Source organism: Eptatretus burgeri, chromosome 9 (assembly GCF_056783735.1).
Source record: "Eptatretus burgeri isolate ZD-2024b chromosome 9, Ebu_testis_v1, whole genome shotgun sequence".
Taxonomy (NCBI): domain Eukaryota; kingdom Metazoa; phylum Chordata; class Myxini; order Myxiniformes; family Myxinidae; genus Eptatretus; species Eptatretus burgeri.
In genome coordinates this window covers 87,939,514-87,963,095 of record NC_140969.1, presented here as the reverse complement: position 1 = coordinate 87,963,095, position 23,582 = coordinate 87,939,514, and the positions used below count along the sequence as shown (strand labels likewise).

Sequence of the window (23,582 nt, the reverse complement as noted above, 5' to 3'; positions counted from 1 at the left end):
AAATAACAGGACTGGAGTTAGATTTATATCATTATCGGAGTAAACAGAGGCAAGTGAAGAAAATAACTCGGCAAGCCAAAAGAGAGGATGAGGACATGGCTAAGAATATTAAATATAATAACAACACTTTCTTTAAGTATATCAGGGGAAAGAACAGGTTAGGACCAGTGTGGGCCCATTGAAGAATAGCACCGGGAGAGTTGTTCGTGATGAAAGTGAGATGGCAGGCTTATTAAACAAGTATTTTGCTTCAACTTTTAAACAAGAAGAGTCAGGAGAATTGCCAATAGCTGAAAGTATCTATCAAGGAGGTGTGGAAGGGCTATTACAGAAGATCCAGGTTGGAGTGGAGGAAGTAAAGGAACAGCGAGGTAATCTAAGAGAAGATAAGGCAACCAAGAGTATTGATGGAGGTGGCTGAGCAGGTGAGCGAGATGTTCACTGGAGTCAGGACAGGTACTGGAGGATTGGAGAGTAGCAAATGTAACACCGTTATTTAAGAAATGATCCAGAGAAGAATTGGGAAACTATAGACCTGTTAGTTTGACTTCAGTTGTGGGGAAGGTGTTGGAGACATTAATTTAGGACCAGATGAGGAACCATTTAAACAAATACAAACTAATTAAAGGTAGTCAGCATGGGTTTACCAAAGGTAGGTCTGATCTAAAAAATAAACCAAAATCTTTTAGAGTTCTATGAAGCAGTATCTGATTGTGTGGATGATGGAAAGTCAGTGGACATAGTATATCTCGACTTTAAGAAGGCATTTGATAAGGTACCACATTGGAGGTTGTTAGCCAAAGTGAGGGCTTGTGGAGTGGCTGGTCAGGTAGCTAATTGGATTGCAAACTGGCTTAGTGGTAGGAAGCAAAGAGTGGCTGTGAGTGTAAGGATGCAAGTAGCAGAGCACCTCAGGGATCAGTACTCAGACCATTACTATTCATTACTTACATCAACGATTTGGAAAATGGGGTGAAGAGTCAGTTCTCCAAATTCACAGATGGCACAAAGCTTGGCGGTAAGGTGTATAGCAGACTGGGTAGTGATCGGAATCAGGAAAGTATTGATACTTGCAGAGATTGTGCAAATGATTGGCAGATGGAAATTAACCTGAGCAAGTGTAAGGTGTTGGGGATGGGAAAGAACAATGAAAATAGAGATTACAGGATGCAAGGGATAATTTTGGAGCGTGTCACACAGGAGAAGGATCTGGGGGTGGTAATAGATATGGGAGGTAAGCAGGCAGCACAGTGTCAGTCAGCTATAGGTAAAGCAAATAGGGTTTTAGGTTGTATTCGGAGGGGGATCATTTATAAATTAAAAGAGGTGGTGTTAACATTGTACGGGAATTTAGTGAGGGGCACATCTAGAATATTGTGTGCAGTTTTGGTCACCACAACTTCGGAAGGACATAGCTTCCAGGCCTAGCTAGACTCAGCTATGAGGAACGGCTGAAGGAGACACAGCTTTATACACTAGAAAGGAGGTGGTTACGAGGAGATATGATGGAGATGTTTAAGATAATGAAAGGTATAGATAAGAGAACTGCAGATGAATTATTCAACAGAGTAGACAGTGATAGGACCAGGGGCCATAGCCTAAGAGTAAAGAAGAGGAGAGTTAAGATGGAAGTAATGCAGGGATGAGGGATATTTACTCAGACAGTAATTAATGCATGGAATGGTCTCCCTGGAAAGGTCGTGGCAGCAGAAACAGTAGACACATTTAAATTGGAATCAGATATGTACCTGGAAGTGTTAGAGATGGAAGGGTATACAGATATCGGCAGGACTTTTAGATAGGTTGAGCAGTGATGGGTGATTGTGGGGATGTGCGGATTGTTGTTAGTGGGGGGTTCGTCAAGGGGTATTGTGTGGTTGATGTTGTGAGTTTTTACCCAAGACCATTAACGCCCATGTCCCCTCCCCTGAAAAGAAGGAAAACTACAAAAAATCGACAAAAAACACAACAAGCACTTCATTAAAAAATTGTTTTTTTTTGCATTTCTTATTTCGATCGAGTGTTGATAAATTGGTGCGGTGTTGATGTGGCGCAGGCATGGTGGGCTGAATAGCCTCTACCTGCATCTAATTTCCTCATGTGTGTATTCTTCTGTGTGTAACATACAATATACCTGGTCAGCCTGCGATGGGACAAAGCATTTGTCACCCATTTTGTCCACGGTGTCAGAGTCTGTCTGGGTGGTGCCTGTGCTGTCGGGCGATGATGGGTATTTCTGCTCGAGTAATATATAAACCAATTTATCAATTTATACAAAATCCCTCCCTTAGGGCCCTGTCACACCTTGACGTTTTAGCCAGCGTATGGCAAGGTATCAAAATGTATGTAAAACGCTGGCGTACGCTGAACTATTGATGTTTTAAAAAAATGTTTTGGGCATATAATAACGTGTTGGACGTATGCATAACATATTAGTAACGTACACAGAACGTTTCAATCACATATAGATAACTTATACCAACAAATGCTGAGCGTGTTGTCGGCGTTCACAACCTATGCCCAACAATACTGTAACTTATGCATAGCGCGCGGCAGCGTATCGCTGACGATCACGTGGTGTAGGCTATTAATAGGCTGCGGCTCGACGATTCAAATCATAACCGCACTAGACATCGAAGTGTGAAGCCGCTGTCACACCTTGACGTTTTAGCCAGCGTATGCCGACGTTTGAAAAAATTGCCAAACCAAGCTGGCACATGTCGAATACGTTATGGGTAAGTTTTGTATACGTTAAGAGCACCCTGGCATACATCGTAATACGCTGGCATATGTCGTCATATGCTGAGTACGTCGATAAATTTTCAGCATGTTGAAAATTTCTCGATGTACTCGGCGTATGACACACGTTCCGCATATGCTGGCCATAAGTTGTAGGCACGTTACGCAATCGTTGACACACGTCGACACACATTACTTGTACGTTACTCATAAATCGAAACACGTCGAGGTAATGGTTAGCGTCAGTGTTCCAGACTCGCTGGTTTTTTTTTTTTTTCTTCTTCGGTATGACAGTGATGTTGACACTTCGATTTCTAGTGCGGTTATGATTTAAATTGTTGAGCGGCAGCCTTTTAATTATATTATATTATAACCGCACTAGAAATCGAAGTGTCAACATCGCCATCATACCGAAGAAAAAAAATAAGCAGGGAGTGTGGAACACTGACGCTAACCATTACCTTGACATGTTTCGACTTATGAGTAACGTACAAGTAATGTGTGTCGATGTGTGTCAACGATCGTGTAACGTGAGTACAACACATTACTCATAGGTTAGAAATAAGTTTCGGGTACGCTAACCATTACCTCGACGTGTTTCGACTTATGAGTAACTTGCAAGTAACGTGTGTCGACGTGTGTCAACGATCGCGTAACATGCCTGCAACTTATGACCAGCGTTATGCGGAATGTGTGAGTCATACGCTGGCATACGTCGGAAAATTTCAAGCATGGAAATTTGTCTAACACCTCTGCGTACTACGGCGTATGCCAGTGTACAAAGACGTATGCTAGCGTACTATGAAAAAAAGCCAGCATACTACGATGTATGCCAGCGTGCTCTTAACGTATACAAACTAAAGGCCCAGTCACACCTTGACGTTTTAGCCAGCAATGGCAACGTATCAAAATGTATGTAAAATGCTGGCTTATGCTGAACTTTTCATGTTTTTTTTTAAAGATTCGGACGTATTCATAACGAGTTGGTCGTATGCATAACATATTGGTAACGGACACAGAACGTTTTGTTGTCTTATAGATAACTTATACCAACGAATGCTTAGCCTGTTGTCGGCGTTCACAACCTATGCCCAACGATAGCCTAACTTATGCATAGCGCGCTGCACGTATCGCCAACGATCACGTGGCGTAGCCTATTAAAAGGCTGCCGCACAATGATTCAAATCATAACCGCCAGAGAAATGGAAGTGTCAACATCGCAGTCACACCTTGGCGATCTTTCCAGCGTATGCCGACCTCTGAAAAATGCGTCAAATGCTGGCGCACGTCGAATACGGTATGGGTAAGTTGGGTATGCGTGAATATAATGCTAAAGTACGCTATCATACGTCGTTGTAAGTGGAGTACGTCTTGTACTTTTAAATGTGTTAACCATTTTACGACGTACTTGCCGTATGCCTCACACGTTCCGCATGCGATGGGAATAAGTTGTACGCACAATATGCGATAGTTGGCACACGTCGACAAGAGTTACTTGTAAGTTACTCATAAGTCGAAACACGTCAATGTAATGGTTAGCGTCAGTGTTCCAGACTCCCTGTTTTTTTTCTTTCTTTTCTTTGGTATGACGGTGATGTTGACACTTCGATTTCTGGTGCGGTTATAATATAATATGATTAATAGGCTGCCGCTCAACGATTTAAATCATAACCGCACTAGAAATCGAAGTGTCAACATCACCGTCCTACCTAAGAAAAAGAAAAAAAAAAAAAACCAGGGAGTCTGGAACACTGACGCTAACCATTACCTTGACGTGTTTCGACTTATGAGTACCTTACAAGTAACGCGTGTCAACGATCGCGTAATGTGCCTACAACACGTTACTCATAGGTTAGAAATAAGTTTCGGGTATGCTAGACATTACCTCGAAGTGTTTCAACTTATGATTAACTTACAAGTAACGCGTGTCGACGTGTGTCAACGATCGCATAACGTGCCTACAACTTATGGCCAGCGTAGCGGAACTTGTGAGTCATACGCTGGCATAAGTCGTAAAATTTCAAGCATGCTAAAATTTGAGGACAACCGCAAAGTACAACGATGAAAGCCAGCGTACTACGACGTATGGCAGTGTTTTTCAGCGTGCTCTCAATGTCTCCAAAACTTACCCATAACGTATTCGACATGTGCCAGTGTTTTAGACAATTTTTTTCAAAAATCGGTATAAGCTGGCTAAAACGTCAAGGTGTGACTGGGCCTTTACCCATAACGTATTCGACGTGTGCCAGCGTTTTAGCCAAATTTTTCATACGTCAGGCATGCGCTGGCTAAATCGTCAAGGTGTGACAGGGCCTTTATAAACAATTGATTGAATGGAAAATCAAACCCCACCGAGCTGAAGTGATCATGTGACCAGCGTTTTGATCTTCACGAACATTTCCACCTTCCTCTGAATCGCCTGCACAAATGCAGTTCGAGCATACAGCTTTTCAATCTCCCTGAAAGCGTCGCCATCACTAATTTTGTCTCCAATAGGTTCTTCAAAATCCCACTGATCACTTTCAACATTCTGAGAACCATCAGAGTTGCAAATGAAGGTGGAATTAGGATCAGAATCCGAGCTCGCCCTGCACTGTTTCTCTACGTAAACCGCCGTTCAGATCAATATGGATTCCAGATGTAGCGTCACTGACGAAATCGAAAATCGACACTCTGCGGCTTTTTTTGACACTTTGTGATTTGGCATAAAAAGTTCAATTTATTATCCCCTCAAATTAGACTGTGATTAATGAGACTCTGGTTGGGGGGGGGGGAGAATTTTTACATTTGGGTTCCCCTTCACAGCAATATAAAGAGTAAGAAGAACAATGGCGATTAGAACAGCACTCATAAAGCACATAGTCCCACCTCGCATGCTCATTCTAAGCAAAAATACCATCGATAACTGTACACGCTACTATTATGGCCCACTGCTATTATGGCTCACATACATGTATCATCCATGCACCCTATCATGTCACATACATTGCCATTATCCATAGCTTTATTGATTGATTATTCGGATATTTAACAACCACTTTTGCATACATTAAGGTTAAATTGCATCACTGAAGGTGAATATGAAAAAAAAAATTCAAACTATATTCCCCATAGTTAGTTGATCATATGTATGAAGTTTCATATCGACCTGTTACATGGTTCTGCAGAATATATATATATTTTTTAACATTTTCAATTTCAATCCAATATGGTCACCAGGCCACGTGACAGATTTTGTCATAAATTTAATTCTGCACTCACATTGGGTCATAGATGAGATATATGAAGTTTCAGATTTTTCAGATAAGAATTTGGATTCAACCAATTATGGCTGGAATACCGCTTCACCGATGACGTCATCTTTATCACCTTCTATACCCCATGGTGACTTGATGACTGTTTAAAGTTGTCAAAATGTTCTCCATGGGGTGTCCCTCCTATGTTTGCAGAGGAAAATATTTTCAAAGCAAAAATATAGACACACACACACACACACACACACACACACACACCAGTGGCAGATTAACACAGGGCCCATGCATGCCCAGGTCCCTGAGCACAACATGGGCATCAATCTCAACGTGAGCCCTGGGCAGAGGCAGCTTGAGGACTTTGCAATCCATGCAATTAGGCGGGGCCCCACATGACCGCTTGTGGTTCATAATCTTTTGACGAGGCTGCCAAGGGTGGGGTATCACTTTGTCGACAGAACGTATCATCTTGTGAATGGTGATAAACACAGCACGAAGGGAATGCTCCAGCTCAAGGAAAGAAAGCACTGCGGCATAATGAATCGATAAAAAAAAAATGTTTTCCCTGATGTTTAACTCGACAAGACTATTATAAAATTGTGGGGTGATGTTAGGTTAATAGGAAAAGCAAGTGGAACAAGAAAAAGAGCAATCGGAGATTGCAAACCCACGCCGGGACTTCTTTTGAGTGGTGTATTTGTTATAGGTTTTCAGGTAAATCCAATATGGCTGCCAAACCATGTGACCTATGACATCATATGTATGACTTTTGTTCCTCATGGATTAGGCGGTCATACATGTAAAGTTTCGCCTCGATCTGTTCAGCCATTTCAGCGAAGAAGATTTTTGAAGGGTTTAAAAAAAAAAAAAAAAAAATATGGCTGCTGGATCACGTGACCGATGATGTCATGAATTTTTTTTTCTGTGGACCATTTTATCCCTAGATGACCCTCAAAAAAATGTCATACTAATCGGATATGGAGTTCTACATGTGCAATTATGACTTCATAATGAGGGCACCGATGATGCCATAAAAAATCACACTCATTCCCTTTAAAGGTTATGCAAAGGTCAAATTTTGAAAGTCGTTGAACGAAACTGGGTTTTCGACATTTTGCAGCTAATAAACTGTCACCCGTACCACATCATGTTGATCATTTTTATAACTTGGTCAAACATTATCACATTGTCTCATCCTTGACTTCTGAAACAATCTACATCGTCAAATACCGCTCGTGAACCATTGTCGTCTTCAGACTTGTTATTTTTATTTTTGTGTTAACTTTTTTCCTTGGGGCATTTTGGGCATCAATATTTTTTTTTTGTGCCCAGGGCCCCAAAAAATCTTAATCCGTCTCTGACAGACAGGAGTGTTGCAATCGTTTTGCATCCCCTTTGGGGAGAGACGAATAAGAACGAGAACAACCGTGCTGATGTGAAACCTCATCTCCTGGCCAATATCTCCCTTGTCTATCCTCCATCAATACAAAAGTGGAACCTCAATGAGGGGAGAAATATTTCACATAAGCCACACGAGACTAGCTGTGAAATTATGGTTTCAACTTGAAGAAGTTGAATCGTAAGTTTGAACCAATTAATTACTTAGGAAATCAAAGTGTAGAAAATGTAGAAAACAGACCATCTAAAATAGGAGGTTGAATATACATATCCACAAGTATGATCCCAGTACACAAATGCCATAAATAACGCCTGGGTGCTCTCAAAAAATGTCGAGTGAACCAACTGGATCATCGACCTTCGGAAGTAATGGCGTCACAGGTGCCAGCTCTTCAACATTCCAGCAGGCAAAGGATCACAAACTTTATTTTACCCCCCCCCCACCCCGAAATCATGAAGAAATGTTCTTGTGCCAACAAAACTCAGCTCAAGTGATTTTTCCTGTCCTGATTCCACTTGAATAAAAGTCATTTATAGTGTTTGGTTCTGAAAGTTTCTGAAAAAGAAGGAAAACGTTTTGACTCCACGACTTACTTTAAATGCTGTACACCTTCATGAGTTTTACATTGAAGCCTGGTGTTGGCTCGGTGGTTTGGGATATTAGGGTCCTGAGTTTGAGCCCTGTTGGCTGCTGAATTAACAACTGGTGGGATTGACTCAACCCTTCGTCCTTCTGAGGTTGGTGAAATAAGTACCAGTGTACTGGTTTATGGGCATAGCATCAGTGGCATAGTGTGCTCCAACAAAATTATAGCTACCTGGCAGCCAAGCTGCCATAAGCACTAAGAAGTAGTTGTACATTTTGTGAAGTCATGAAAGTCCACCCCTTATCTTTAAAGATTGGGTCGAGAATTGAATTCAGTGGAAAAAAGCACAAATCTATTCTCAAAGTGAGTGCAGTGTCGGGCATGTTCCCAATGATCGACGTAATTGTGAAAGGTCTTATGAACAGAAACATCTGAAGACCATGAATATAATTTCAGATATTGTACTCGATTAAGTTATTTCAGTGTCAATCAGAATGAGAAAGTCGAACAAAAACGTTTAGCATAACAGAACAGTCGATATTGAGGTACATACCATAGCTCAGAGGGGAAAAAAATAATTATTTGTTTGTGTAGTTGGTTGTTAGCTCCATATGTGGGTTTCATGAGATAGAATGGAGACCTTCCTAGTCTCGAAGTATCCACCTTCGTGTGTGTGTGTGTGTGTGTGTGTGTGTGTGTGTGTGTGTGTGTGTGTGTGTGTGTGTGTGTGTGTGTGTGTGTGTGTGTGTGTGTGTGAGAGAGAGAGAGAGTGTGTGAGCATGATGACATATCAGTACGTTTGTATATCATATGTGTATAAATCACAAACGTGCACGGGTTTGTGTGAATCACGATTGGTGTATGTGCGTGCGCGCGTCACCACCATCAGTCGTCATCTCCACTCATGAGTCTCAAAGACTGAACAGAGCCTTCCCTGATCTTGAAGCATCCATCTTCACCCCAGCAAGGAACCACAACTCACGGACCAAACAAGTCTCCTTATGCATGCTCTGTTTAACGGGACCTTCCCCGGTACTGAAGTATCCATCTTCACCCTATCATGGAACCCCAACTCATGGACCAAGCTATCTACTTATCCTTGCTCATTTCCCCCTCCATCCCTAAAGTGGCAACGATGTAGATCCACGTGGCCTCCAGGGTAGCCTGGTCTCAGTCTCTTCCTTCTCTGTTTCATCCTTCCTCGGTCTCATCCTTTCTTGATGGGAGAGAGTCGGAAAAACCCAACAAACCACATGACAAGGCCAGGGCATCAGTTCATGTCCCAAACACATATGGATCGGTACAACTCCAGAGACACCTGGACGGCCATTGCTCCATCAAAGCTGTTGTCCCTGGCCTGGTTCTCACTTCCATTGAAGTCGGTGTATTCGGCGTGGTCCTGGGTCCCATGGAACTCGATCCATGCAGGCAGAACATGGCAAAAAGAAAGTCGACAAAGCTCGCATTTTTGTTCTCAGTATGATGGGGTCGGCAAAACCCAACAAGCCGCAAGGCCAAGCCACGTCCCAAATGATCAGAGCGACTCCAGAAGCCACATGTGTGGATGGCCTTCTGCTCCAACAAAGCTGACGTCCTTGGCTTGGTTCTCACTCCCATCAAAGTCGTTTTATTCTGCACAGTCCTCGATCCCACAAAACTCGGTCTCTCTTGTCCTTAACGGGAGTAACTTTGCAAGAGGGAATTCACTCAAGCTCAGGCCTTGTCTCCCAGCAGCACAGTGTCAATAAGTCCCACCAAGCTGCAGGGCCAGGCCGCATCACAACCGCATGTCGAGTGGCATGATACTGGGCGCCTCGTGCGCATCTCGTCCCCATAGAAGATGCCGGTTTGTTTGTTTTTTTGGCACGGTCTTCACTGCTTTCAGAACCAATGCATTTGACGCGACCCTCAGTCCCTTCCGCCCAGGTGAGGGGGAGGCGGAAAATCATGTTTCCTCTCGCTCACCACCATCGTGTGTGTTTGTGTGTGTCTGTGTTTTTCATCAAAGGAAACTGCAAATTATTATTATTATTATTGTTATTATTATTATTATTATTATTATTATTATTATTAGACAAGATGAGAAATTCAAGGACATAGTTTTCTGTTCTGATTGCTCTACTTTACTGGATCTCAAATAACATTGTGATTCTAAAACTTTGTGTGGCTGTTCTTACCCCCTTCCCACATCCTGTTGAATCACCAGGACTATTTCTGCCAAAACCCACCACCATGCAGTTGACTTCAACATATTTGAAGGCATGGAATGCCACGGAGTGCCATTGGTGACCGTGGCTGGAGGTCGTGTGGTTTACGAGAATGGACAGTTGTTTGTCCAACCAGGTGCTGGAAAATACATCCCTCGAACTTGCTTTGGGGACTTCATATACCAACGTGTCCGACAGATGGACATTGTACGAGTAAGTGTGCCTTCATGTTCTGCATGCCCTTCTCCATCTTTCACTCACCATCTTCTCTTTTTCCTTATGTTCTCATCATCTCGCACTTCTTCCTCTACATACCCCTTCATGCTCCCAACCTTATCCATTTAATACACAATTAACATCCCTATTCTCAGTTTCTATATGGTCGTAGACCGAATCGGCCTGATACTTCATGAAAGATACTTTGGGGCATTTTTGGGTCCAAATAATTGTAGAGGCAGAGCAATTGGGTTCAGGACTCTTCCATAAGAAGTCATTTGTTTAAAGATAGTAGCTGTTACTTTCTGTGTAAGGAATAATAAACAAAGTGCAGTTATTAGTCTACAGGTTCAAAATGACGTTACAATCAATCAGGTGTGTGGTGTGCAGGCGAATCAACAGGTTGGAGTTTGTAGACAACCCTATAGTGGCCCAGTGGTGCCGGTGAGTTGTTGGACATTGGTTTACACTGCACACCACATTGGTCTACTGCACAGCAGTTTCTTAATGACCTTGTTATTCTGTCACCTAATCCATCAGCAATTTGCAATGATAGCCGTACGCATGTTTTTGCTTCATGTATGTACATCAGATTATATTTATTATTACCCTCGCTGAAGGAGAGGGTATTGCATGTGGTTCCGTTTGTTTGTTTGTCCGCACAAAATTTTTGTTTTTCTTCGCAACCGCTTGTCGTATTGAGATGAAATTTTCACCATTGGTGCGACTCATGTGGAATGTTTTAATGATAATTATGACGTCATAGGTCAAGTGGTGTGGCAGCCATATTGGAAAAAAAATACTTTGAACCTCTGTATCTCTGAAACCGCACCAAGGAGAAAATTGAAACTTGGCACGTAGCAAGTACTCCTCATGGGGAATGAGTGATTTTTAAAAAAAAAATGACGTCACAAGTGCCTTCATTATGACGTCACAATTGCATATGTAGAACGCTACATCCAATCAGTATGAACATTTTTGAGGGTCATCTAGGGATAAAATGGTCCACAATTTTTTTTTTGATGACTTTATCGGTCATGTGATTCGGCAGCCATATTGTTTATTTTTTTTTTGTAAACCTTCACAATTGTGGTCTCGTAGTGATGGTGAATACAGGTTTTAAATTTCAACTTGATTGGACACATGGTCTGGCAACCAGAATTATTTAATTTTCTGGTCTGGGTTCTTGTTTTTTTGATGTATATATATATATATATATATATATATATATATATATATATATATATATATATATATATATATATATATATTTTGATTAAGGCTTGCTTGGCTGTGCCTGGATGGGTTTGAGGGTAGAGGAGTCGCAGCTGAAATGCGAATCCTATCCAGGTTCCTCCTAATGACTTCATCTTTGCTTTTTGCTTGTTTGGGTTCCTTCTGCTTACTCCAATGCGGGACTGTACCTACTTGGTCTTATATTTAATTTGAATTGAATTAATTTTAATCCCATGCTGAATTCAATTGAATATTCATAATAAAAAACGTCATCGGTCAGGGTCAGGTGTCCAATCAAAGCGAAGTTCCATCAAAGCAGGACGTCTTGGCACCCGGTCATCACTGCCACCAGTTATAAAGTGGCAGTTCTAATTATGTCTCTTATTAATTATGTAATACACCAGTACACAAATGCCACACAAAACTACACAAACATCACGCAAAACAAGTCCTAGTGAGGGTCTGCAATCTCTGACTGCTCTTTTTCTTGTTGTCTGTTTCAGGCCACTGACTTTCCAAATGTTATGTCTCGACATTGGAATAAATGGTTGAGAATAGTTCTTGCATTTGATCAGCATCTTGTGTTTTATAAAGACTTCGATCTACTTGTTTCACCTGTAATCAGGAGTGTTTTGTATATGCCGTTTTGATGTTGACAACGCCCAAGGCCGATCTTGCTTGACTGTATAATCAGCTCGCGTGGGACTATCAGAGGATGATGACAAGACCAACATGGGATGTTATTTTTCAGGTAGTTTTCATCCAGTTCGGCTAGTTTTCCAAACTTTGGGAAGATGTTGCAGGATAAGCTGCAATCGTCATGTTCCATGCTCGGCTTATTTCTGTGTGGTCTGTCCGGTTGCCGTCTTTATCATTACGACACTCCTTGCCGGGTATAGCCTGATGCCTATTCCTTAGGCCTGGTAGGTGGCTTGGTTGGCTATTTCGGAGGGCAGAGAGTCGATCATGAGTGTGCAGTGATGGCAATCGTAGGCGAAAGACAGGCAGGCAAGCCCATTCCTGAAAGTCATTGGTGAGCCAGCTGGGTTTTTATTGTCAGTCATTGTTCATTCTTTTGGAATAAGCTCTATATTTATTTCCATGCATTCTTGGAATTAAAACTCCTTAATACTGCTTTCTTTAGTATTTCCACCGCTAAGTGGGATCTGAACTTAAGACCTTTGAGATGTCATCCTAGTCTCATTACCCCTTAGATGGCACATTTGTAGTAAGTGAATGAAAATAATATTCAAACTCTGTTAATGATATTGTTGCGGATTCGCGCCCGCCGGCGTGCGAGCGGCCACGTAACTCGAATCGCGGCACGTCGCCCACCGGACGGACAATCCCGTCGTGACCCTCTCGGACTAACGCCGGGAACTAGTCACGGGTGGGCCTTTCGGCCTCACCACGATCGTGCCAATCGGCCCCCCGCGTGGGATAGGGTTGCTCGCCAAATTCGACCTACCTAAGTACCCACACGGAGGGTAGACCGGGCGATCGCACCTCGCCGCAGGTCGACTTCGGACACGGGCCACTTTAAGCGACCCGTTCCGTACTATCGGGATAACTGAGTGGTGTTATCGTCAACCTCGACGGTTCGATTAATTATTGGGCGTATTTAGCCCACGACCAACCCTTTACGTGAAGTAAGATGGAGATTCAATTAGAGAAAAGACGAAGCGAAACGGGAAAACAGTTCAACATAAAGCACATTTATTCCGCGGCATACGGAAAGCACACATATACAATTATACACCAAAAGCAAATGTAACAAAAGAAGAAACACCACAATAATGCACAAAAAGCAAATGTAAAAGAAGAAAAACACATTGCAGATCTACTACCGACTACCGAGCACACGGCAACACTTATACAGTTTTACTTCACAGACGGCGCCGCCAACACATATACTCAAAGCAAAAGAAAAAGGGACCACCCTCCACTATGAGGGGGGCAGACGGGCCTGGGGCCGAGACCGCGTCGAGCCTACCCGTCTGGTGATGAGCCGCAAAATGGCGGTGGCGCCCCGACTCCGCGGGCCTCGCTGGCACTGCCTGGAAATGGGGTGGGAACGGGGCCCCCTTCTCACACTATCTCAGCGCGGGGGGAAACAGGAGGGGGTTGTTGATGCTCGGGGGAATGAGGATATCTCGCTGGCTCGGGTCCCGCGACGAGCGTCTCCACCGCGACCTCGGTCGCGTTACCGGCCTCCCCTCTCCGCAGCTCCCCGACTCTGACACGAGCGCCCTCTCGACTGCCTTCGCCGCCGCCACCTCTCCAACTCTTCTCAGCTCCGTCCAACTGCTTTCTCTGACTCTTCTCTTCTCAACTCTCCTTGACTGACTACTCAACTACTCCGACTCTTCCCAACTCAACTGCTTTTTTGGCGAGCGAACGCGGCCCTTTATAGCCCCCGTGGCTTCGCTCCTTCACCTTCGACCCTTTACCTCTGGCTGGCTCCCCATTGGACAGAGGAAAAGTGGGCGTGAATGCTTTTTGATCCGCGAATCTGCATATAGCGATTATACTCCGACGCACCTGGAGGCGGGGCCAAATCGCCCCATGCTCGCTGATAGGACGGAACAGAAGTGGGCGTGAATCGTTTTTGATCCGATTTCTTCGGAAAGGCTGGTGTTTTTGCACCCGCCGCTCGGCGCGCGCCCTGCACGAGTCCAGGATCGGTGTCCACAAGCAGCGCGGGAATGGCGGTGACGCGATGGTTGCGAGAGCGAGATGTGATGGAAAGGGTCGTGGCTGTGGTTGTGAAGCGGCGTTGCGGTTGGTGGTTGTTGTGTTATGGCTGTTGAGACGTGGTTGGTGGTGGTAGTAATGGTAGTAATGGCGGCTGGTCCAAAATAAAGATAGTAAAAGAAAAACGGCTATCTGGAAGGGTCGCAGCCCGAATGAATGACATTTATTCCCTCGAAACAACGGGTTTGGGCCTAACTACACATATACTTTCAGAGATATCTCACCTAAGGGACCTGAATGGTGGTTTGCGAATTTCGTCAACCACAACAATATGTTTACATGGTGAACAAGTATGTAAACACAGTTGTTAGCTCAGCCGAAGCGTGTTTTACTTGCTAATCCCACATCATCCCAAACATTCAATGTAGCACGGTATTAAATTTCCATTTTTTTTCTTTTCTGGCATGAGTTACAAATCAATTAAAAAGATAATTTGTCAGATGCAATTTTTGACCTTTGACTTCAACAAAGGGATCTTGAGGATGTTTTGGAGCCACACAAGGTTGCCATCGATGGTATACTCGACCACACGACTCGTATCACCCAGCCTCACTTCACTTCGGTTATAGGACCCAGTGTTATCCCTGACATTATAAATCATTTTACTTTTATAACATTAGGCCGTTTTATCATCGGAAAGAGTCTCATCACAATAACAACACTACACTTTGCTAGTTAAACTCTGATTTGCCCCTTGTTTATTCCTCATCACAAACTTGACCCAAACTTCTCTTCTTGGGATAGTATGCTGTGCAAACCAAAATATCAACTCTTATTATTCGAGTTATTAGGGGACCGAGCCATTCTGGCTTTTGCCCTCTTGATTTTGTTCTGTTTATTATTATTATCTCTGCCACCGAAGGTGGAAGGAGGTTATGTTTTCACCCCTGTCTGTCTGTCTGTCTGTTTGTTATGATGAAAATTAAAAAAATTAAATTTTCATATGTCGTTCTGTCTCATTTGTCCGCTCGGCTCAAGGTTTTCGCTGAGCACTTTGTCCGTGTTTCCATGGGCGAACCCCAGGCTGAGTTGCGCCGTCAAAATTATGACCACTAGTGCGTGCCCGTACGTGCGTGCCTGTACGTGCGTGGCCGTACGTGGAAAAAAATACTTTCAAACCGCGTGCCAGAAACAACAACCACACAGGCTGTTCCTTCGCTCTCGCGTGCCTGTACGTGCGTACCCGTACGTGTGTGGCCATACGTGCAAAAAAAAAAACTTTCAAACCTCGTGCCAGAAACAACAACCACACAGGCCGTTCCTTCGCTCTCGCGTGCCTGTACGTGCGTGGCCGTACGTGGAAAAAAATACTTTCAAACCGCGTGCCAGAAACAACAACCACACAGGCCGTTCCTTCGCTCTTGCGTGCCTGTACGTGCGTACCCGTACGTGCATGGCCGTACGTACAAAAATAAAAAATTAAAAAAACTTCCAAACCGCTTGCCAGAAACAACAACCACACAGGCCGTTCCTTCACTCGCGTGGCTGGGTGTGTGACAAGGACAAAATGATTAGATTTTGGTGAAGATCCACGTCCGGATCCGGTTACTAGATTATTTTTTTTTTAATGATTCTTCACCATTGAGAGATTGGGCTAAAAACGATATATATATATATATATATATATATATATATATATATATATATATATATATATATATATATATATATATATGATATCTCAAAAAGTTGTGGACGGATTCGGCCAAAACGGGGGTGGACATGTTGTGTGTGTGACAAGGTCGAACCGATTAGATTTTGGTGAAGATGCGGATCCGGATCCGGATATGATAATTTTTTTTTTTTGTCAAAAGTGATTCTTCACTATTGAGAGACGTGGCCAAAACGATATATAGCACGATGTTTCAAAAAATGATTGGGCCCAATATGTTCTGGATCAGGCATTGCGTGATGGAGGTATGCGCTCTCCTGAGTGCGCTTCTCGTCATTGTATATTGTACTTCTGCCGGGTTTTGGACATTTATTTGCTTTCAAATTCATTTTCTCTGCAACCGCTTGTCCGATTGACACAACATATTCAAGATATGAGTGACTACCCATGGAGATTTTTTGTTGTTGATGACTATGACGTCATAAGCCACATATGCCTGGTGTTGGCTTAATGGTTAGGGTGGTGGGCTTGGGATTCCAGGATCCTGAGTTCAAATCCTGCTCAGCTGTTTAATTAATATCAGGTGGGGTTAACTCGGCTGTCATCCTTCTGAGGTCGGCAAAACGAGTGCCAGCTTGCTGGCATCCTGTGTCGGAGTGGTGACCCGTCCGGGATTGTGCCCAATAGGCAAGGAGACTGCTTAGGCAGCGTCAACGCTCTGCACAGAGTATGGTCTCAATGGATGGATGGATAAGTCACGTGGTATGACAGCCATGTTGAAAGAAGGAAAAACTTTGGGCATCTTTTCCAAAACCGCTCAACAGAAAGAATTTGAAACTTGGCACCTCAAGTAATCCCCATGGGGAATAAATATTGAAAATGATGATGTCGGCAGTGATGTCGTATGCCAGCAATAATTGGATGCGTCAGAATCCTTATCCGATCAATTCAAAAATTGTTGAGGGTGATTGATGGATAATCAAGTGGAAGACTAAATGCTGCATTGGAGACATCAGAAGGATCCCAAATAAATAAGGAGCAAATATGGAGTCATCAGGATTTGTGGAGAGAATTAAATTGATGATGTCATCAATCATGTGGTTTGGCATTCAATTGGATTGTAAATATAAACCTTTAAAACTCTTCTTCTCCAGAACCGTTCACTAGATCGATGCGAAACTTCATACATACAATCAACTAGCCTTGGTGAATATAGGGTGTACGTACATTTAAACTTCATCGGTCACATGATCTGGCAGCCATGTATTGTTTGAAGAATAAACCTGAAAATTTTATCTTCTCCAGAATGACTTGATAGATTGATGTGAAACTTCGTATACATGATCCACAAGCCTTGGGTTTAGAAGGGTGATAACTAAAACATCATCGGTCACGTAGTATGACAGGTTTGTTGGATTGAACCAAGGCCTGAAAAAAATTTGTTCTCTTGAACCGCTTCATTGATCGACCTGAAACTTAACATATATGCTCTACTAGGTATGAGGGATGTCTGTTAAAATTTTCAACGTCGTCGGTCACATGGTCTGGCAGCCATGTGTTTTTGAAGAACAAACCATAAAATTTTATCTTCTCCAGAACGGCTTACTAGATCGATGTGAAACATCACATATATGATCAACTCACCTCGGGGAATATAGTTTGATAATTTAAACATCATTGGTCACATGGTCTGGCAGCCATATATGTTTTAAATTTTTGGAATCTGTTTTTTAATTTTTTATTTTTTTCCCAATTGAATTTTAATTATTTTTTTTGAAACCCATTCTGAATTCAGTTTTATAAAGAGGATGTTACGGATCACGTGTCCGATCAAAGTGGGGCGGCTTCGGCCTCGGGCATAACTGCCCGCAGTAATAAAGCGCTCATCTAGTTATTATTGCTATGAGGATAGCCTAGAAGTATGCACACTCACTTGTGGGCTATCTAGCTCAGGTTCGAATCCCAACGCAGCCACAAATTGTCATCCTGATGTTTCACAGGCGGGGCGAGGCATCGATGTGCATGCTCTCCCTCTGATGGACATTAATCTCTGATTCCGAAGAAGAATATTACAATAATAACAAAATTAATGATGATACTAAAATAATATTTCTAATCTGACAGATATTTGAAGTAGAAAGTATGTTTTTCCGATTCTAATCGAGTGAAATTCCATTTGTGTGTATGGATTGAAAAGGTTTAATTCAGTTTTCAAATCTCGAGCTCAAGTGCCATCTTGATTTATATTTTATGTTCTCTGGTTAGTTTCTTCCTCATTTTTCTCATTTTTTTCTCCTTGTTTATTTGTTCCTATCCAGGTATTGTGACCAGTGTGACCACTCCTCATTTTCATAAATGCCAAGGTGAGCCAATGAAAAAAAGCCAAGAATTCACAAGGTTTCGGAAAAGCGATGATAATAGAAAACCTATACGCCAAGAAAATCTATAGAAAACCAAGACTACAAGGTGAACAACGAATAGCCAAGATCTTGGAAAAATGCAAAGGAGTGGTCACACTGATCGTGACATGTACAAGGAATCAACAACACAAGGAACAATCTTGGTAAAAGGGTTGGTGATCATGGTTAATTAAAGGGTTGGTGATCAGGGTTACTAAAAGGGTTGGTGATCATGGTTAATAAAAGGGTTAGTGATCATGGTTAATAAAAGGATTAGTGATCATGGTTAATAAAAGGATTAGTGATCATGGTTAATAAAAGGGTTGGTGATCATGGTTAATAAAAGGGTTAGTGATCAAGGTTAATAAAAGGGTTGGTGATCAGGGTTAATAAAAGGGTTGGTGATCAGGGTTAATAAAAGGGTTGGTGATCAGGGTTAATAAAAGGGTTGCTGATCATGGTTAATAAAAGGGTTGGTGATCGTGGTTAATAAAAGGATTAGTGATCATGGTTAATAAAAGGGTTGGTGATCAGGGTTAATAAATGGATTGGTGATCATGGTTAATAAAAGGATTAGTGATCATGGTTAATAAAAGGGTTGGTGATCATGGTTAATAAAAGGGTTAGTGATCATGGTTAACAAAGGGTTGGTGATCAGGGTTAATAAAAGGGTTGGTGATCATGGTTAATAAAAGGGTTGGTGATCAAGGTTAATAAAAGGGTTGGTGATCATGGTTAATAAAAGGGTTGGTGATCAATGTTAATAAAAGGGTTGGTGATCATGGTTTATAAAAGGGTTGGTGATCATGGTTAATAAAAGGGTTGGTGATCATGGTTAATAAAAGGGTTGGTGATTAAGGTTAATAAAAGGGTTGGTGATCAGGGTTAATAAAAGGGTTGGTGATCAGGGTTACCAAAAGGGTTGGTGATCAGGGTTAATGAAAGGGTTGGTTGTCATGGTTAACAAAAGGGTTGGTGGTCATGGTTAACAAAAGGGTTGGTGGTCATGGTTAACAAAAGGGTTGGTGGTCATGGTTAACAAAAGGGTTGGTGGTCATGGTTGGTGAAAGTGATAAAATTGTTTTTGGTAATAGGAATGGTGATTGTGATTAGTAAAGCTCATAAAAATAAATGTTACTTTGTAAAAGGGACATTGATCATAGTAAATGGATGCTAATCATGGTTAGTCAATGGGATAGTGATCATGACTAATGAAAAGAACTCAGATTGTGGTTGGTGAAAGATTTGCGAATTATGATTTTTAGCTCGCCTGTTCGAAGAACAGAGAGCTATAGCGATACCCCCGGCGTCAGCGTGAGCGTGAAAATGTTAAAGTTTTTGGTGCAAGTTTTTTCCTTTCTAATATTTTTATCTACCACACTATTTTTTACTAATTACAATATACAAATACATATATTGCTTTAAAATTATTTGGATCAGACTTCACTGCAATGCTTTATAAAAAATATTATTAGACTAGTCTTTTAAATACGATAAATGTATAAACAGGCGAGCATTGGGTGGCTTTGACACCACTCTGGTTATAAGAGTAGTTACTCATGATAACATGAAATGTACCTATCCTGTCATTTTCTGCAAACCCATGTCTATATTCATAGTAAAACTAAATGCACAAAACCATTTCTGTTCCTTGTGAATTTATTTTTTGAAGAACAAAGGTGAAAATATTTAATTCCCAAACTTGAATGATGATCATGGTTCGTGAAGGGGTGAACAATCGCTCTGGAAGTCTTCTTTCGAACAATGGCTCTACATTTGTACCGATTCAAAACGACACAAGACAAATGAAAAGCTTTTGTTAATAAAATATGAGTATGGAGGTGTGAGCGGGTTATTGTACTGACAATGGGAGCAGCAGGGAATGGGTGAACATCGAACAAACAGGATCTGACTGAAAGAAATGGCTGCAGGTGAGGATGTGTGGGGGTAAAATGGTCATGGATGGGGACAGGAGACTCGAGAGCTCGAGAGAGCAGTGGGCTGACACCTTCAACATCTGAAGGATGAGCGCAAATGGCCTGATACAAGGAGACGAGTTCAATGGAATGAGAAAAATCATAGAAATGAGTGCAGGTGAACAGAGAACCTGGTATTTGGTAGGTTAGCAGGAAGGGATCATTGAATGAACCTTCGTAGGCCTGCAGGGGAGAGGGAATGCTGACGGGGAAAGGGTGCAACATTGTGTGAGGGGCCACCCAGATATCTTCAATGAGAAGGTAGCATGTTCATTGCCTCTATTTTGGTGGTTCATGCTCTTGACCTACATAGCTACGGGCTTCCTAGAATCCATCGATGAAAGAACCCAACAGAATGTTGTTCAGGTAGTGGCTGCACTAATTTAGGAGAGGACGTAACAGATAACTGTCCAGCAAACCATCTACGTTCATTTGGAGAAAAGTCAGGAGAACTGTTGATGGACGGATTCTCCGAACATACCTTACGTGTGTGATGATTGTGACGTGAGGGCAGGCAATGAATTCGAAAATTTAATAACACGACATAGAATTCAGAGCAAAAGCCGAAAGAAAGATGCTATTTTAAACCTTTGAGGCCTCTTTCAGCCTTCAAGCACCAAGCTCATAAGATTACAACCTCGGTGAAAGTCTTTCCCCAAACTTGTACATTGCACGTTTTAACTGTATGTACGTTGTCTCGTTTAGGTGTGATGTAGCGTCAATGTTCTGGAGTTCATTCTTTTGCTCCACTATTGTTTATCACTGTTGTGAGGTTTCCTGCAAATCTCTTAAACTATTGTATTCCACCATAGACGGTGTGGCAAGGAATGCATTTTATACACTTGCACAATGCCTGGCATTTTGGGTTCCAGACGACTACCACTACTTTTACTACTTTAACGGCCCAAATTTTTCCCACTCTGTCATGTGGTCGGATGGGGAAGGCTTTTGATCCAAGTCTTTTACGAACCATCTCATCAGGCCTGACTCTCAATTGAAGGCGGTAGGCAAATGTACTTTCTTCATGGTGCCTGAAATAATTCCCCTACTCTTCATGAAAGACACCCTGTGATCTTTGCCGTCCACCAACTAATGTCGTCGGATGCGACACCCAGTTTAAAGTCCATCCGAGGGATGGCACACACTGCCTCCGACGCATCGCCCTTGCCTGCAAAACATCAGGATGAGAGTTTATAGATGGGTTGGGATTTCAGAGGCGAGTGTGCACACCTCTAGGTTATCCTACCAGCCTGGAATAGGTATGAACCCCCCACCCCCTCCGCGGTAACAACTTAAAAGTTCTTCAGGGGGTGGGGTTGTACAGGTTTCCTGAAATAACAAACACTCTGATACCCCAAAAGACAAATACAATGGATGATCCTATTGTTTTTACTGTTTTCTAATTATTTTTTTTTTCCTATTTGCTACTCGGCAAAACCTCAGTATCATATATCCACAGGCCTTGTCTTCGTTACATACAAAGTCAATGATTACACTGTACGTGATACCCTGAGGTGTTGGCTCACCCATCCTACCACACCCACATTCTTTCCTTTATTCTTATTTTCTCCATTCAACTCTTATTACCGTACAGACCTACTACATCTGCACCTTTTTCAATAATTAATTCCTACTGTACATCACATATTGCTTGTTGACCACCTTCGTCATTCTATCTGATTCATTCCTTGCATGGTTGTAAAACGAATGACCACGGGCACGTTAACTTTAAGTTTCCAAAGGTAATTTTGGAGCGTAATACGTTAACATTGTTAAGGTATGTTTTCTGTCGTGGCAGAAGTTGACGATGACTGTAACATGTATAAACGGTCGTAACATGAAAGGAGTTTCGCATGGATAAACTGGACCATGGTAATGCCTTGTGGAAATGTCTCCTCCTCTAATTCCCCACCATGTACAAGGTTCAAGTGAGGATTACTATGAAATACCCACCAAGTACAGCTGAGACCTCATCACGTAGGGATTGTCCCAGCTTAAAGGGAAAGCTCAGGGCAATTAGATTTGGACATTAAAATGGGATCCACAATGCTGCATCGCCATCATTCCATAAGGAAACCCTGCTAAAGAAACGACTCCTGGAGTCATTCCTGATATTTATGCTGATACAACATTCAGATGGTCTTCATTTGGTTATTTTGAGGGGGTTTTGTACGTAAGGTCTAGGCTCGTGGAAAAGAGCAAGTTGATACAGGGTAAGACAGCAATGCATTGACAGTTGGATAACACAGGGGTATGATGAAGAAATGAGGACACTGAGGGCAACACAGCCAGCAACCTGCAAGCAGATGGTGAGACTGAAGGAGGTGTTGATGAAGATTTAAAATATCACAGGTGTGATCGGAGATTGACCTGTGATGGTGTACTGTACTCCCAACTTGAAGCCCTGGTGGTGAGGGTTGCATTGAACAGGCTGAAGGATGTTCCACAGATTGGGAAAAAAGAACAAGAGTGAAGGTGAGCCTGGAATTTGGGCCTGTCACAGGGAGGGGGTTTGCTGTAGAACACTTGTGACCTAGTGGTACTGGAGAGGGATGCAGGGATGATTGAGCAGAAGGTGCAAGGCCTTTTGGGAAGTGGTTGAAAATAGAGGGGTTCCTCTGTTTGTTTGTTCATGCTGTGTGTTGATATATTCATGTTATTAACATGGTTTTTTATTAAAGTATAATACATACCTCCCACACTGCCATCACAGTGGGTTTCATGATGCTTTAATCCCCAAGTTTGAATCCCGTATACTGTTTATTTGTCCATTCTTGACTCCTGTTCTCCTTTTAATTGATTAAGTACACCGTCTCCTTACATCCTAAGTTGATTCAACTGTTTTTCAACTTTTCTTTAATTATCTCTGTCTCTCTTGTGCTTGTTTTCAAAAAAAATTAAAAAAAAATTTTGTAAACAATGTTGAGGCGCGTAAAAGAGCTAAAGTCTTATCAATTGCTTTATCAACTTTTCATCGAGTCTTATCTAATTGCTTGTTAAACATGATGTTTCCTCATCCGCCCTGCAGCTGGTGTTTGGTATAATTTCAAAAGTGTCTCCTTGAGATGATTTGCCAAAACTTTGTGGAAACATATGGTTATATTTTCCAAGGTGTGCTTCGCGAACGTTTCATCACCGAGTTAAAGACTGGGAGGACACCTTCGTGATGTCTAAACGATCATGAGCAAAATTATCGTTTCACTTTTC

General features: G+C 42.3%; 1 protein-coding gene across 3 annotated transcripts in view; it reads left to right on the top strand.

Annotated features, from left to right (window-relative positions):
- Positions 1-20,040, top strand: part of DPYS (dihydropyrimidinase) — a 51,434-nt gene extending 31,394 nt beyond the window's left edge. For 2 of the 3 annotated variants that reach the window (XM_085896000.1, XM_085896001.1), the window contains exons 9-11: positions 10,182-10,395; positions 10,774-10,842; positions 18,319-20,040. In XM_085896000.1, the coding sequence (XP_085752126.1) occupies positions 10,182-10,395; positions 10,774-10,842; positions 18,319-18,327 (292 nt within the window). In that variant the 3' untranslated portion in view covers positions 18,328-20,040. The remainder of the gene's footprint in view (positions 1-10,181; positions 10,396-10,773; positions 10,843-18,318) is intronic. The other variant, XM_085895999.1, reaches the window with a different exon arrangement.
- Positions 20,041-23,582: the final 3,542 nt, after the last annotated feature.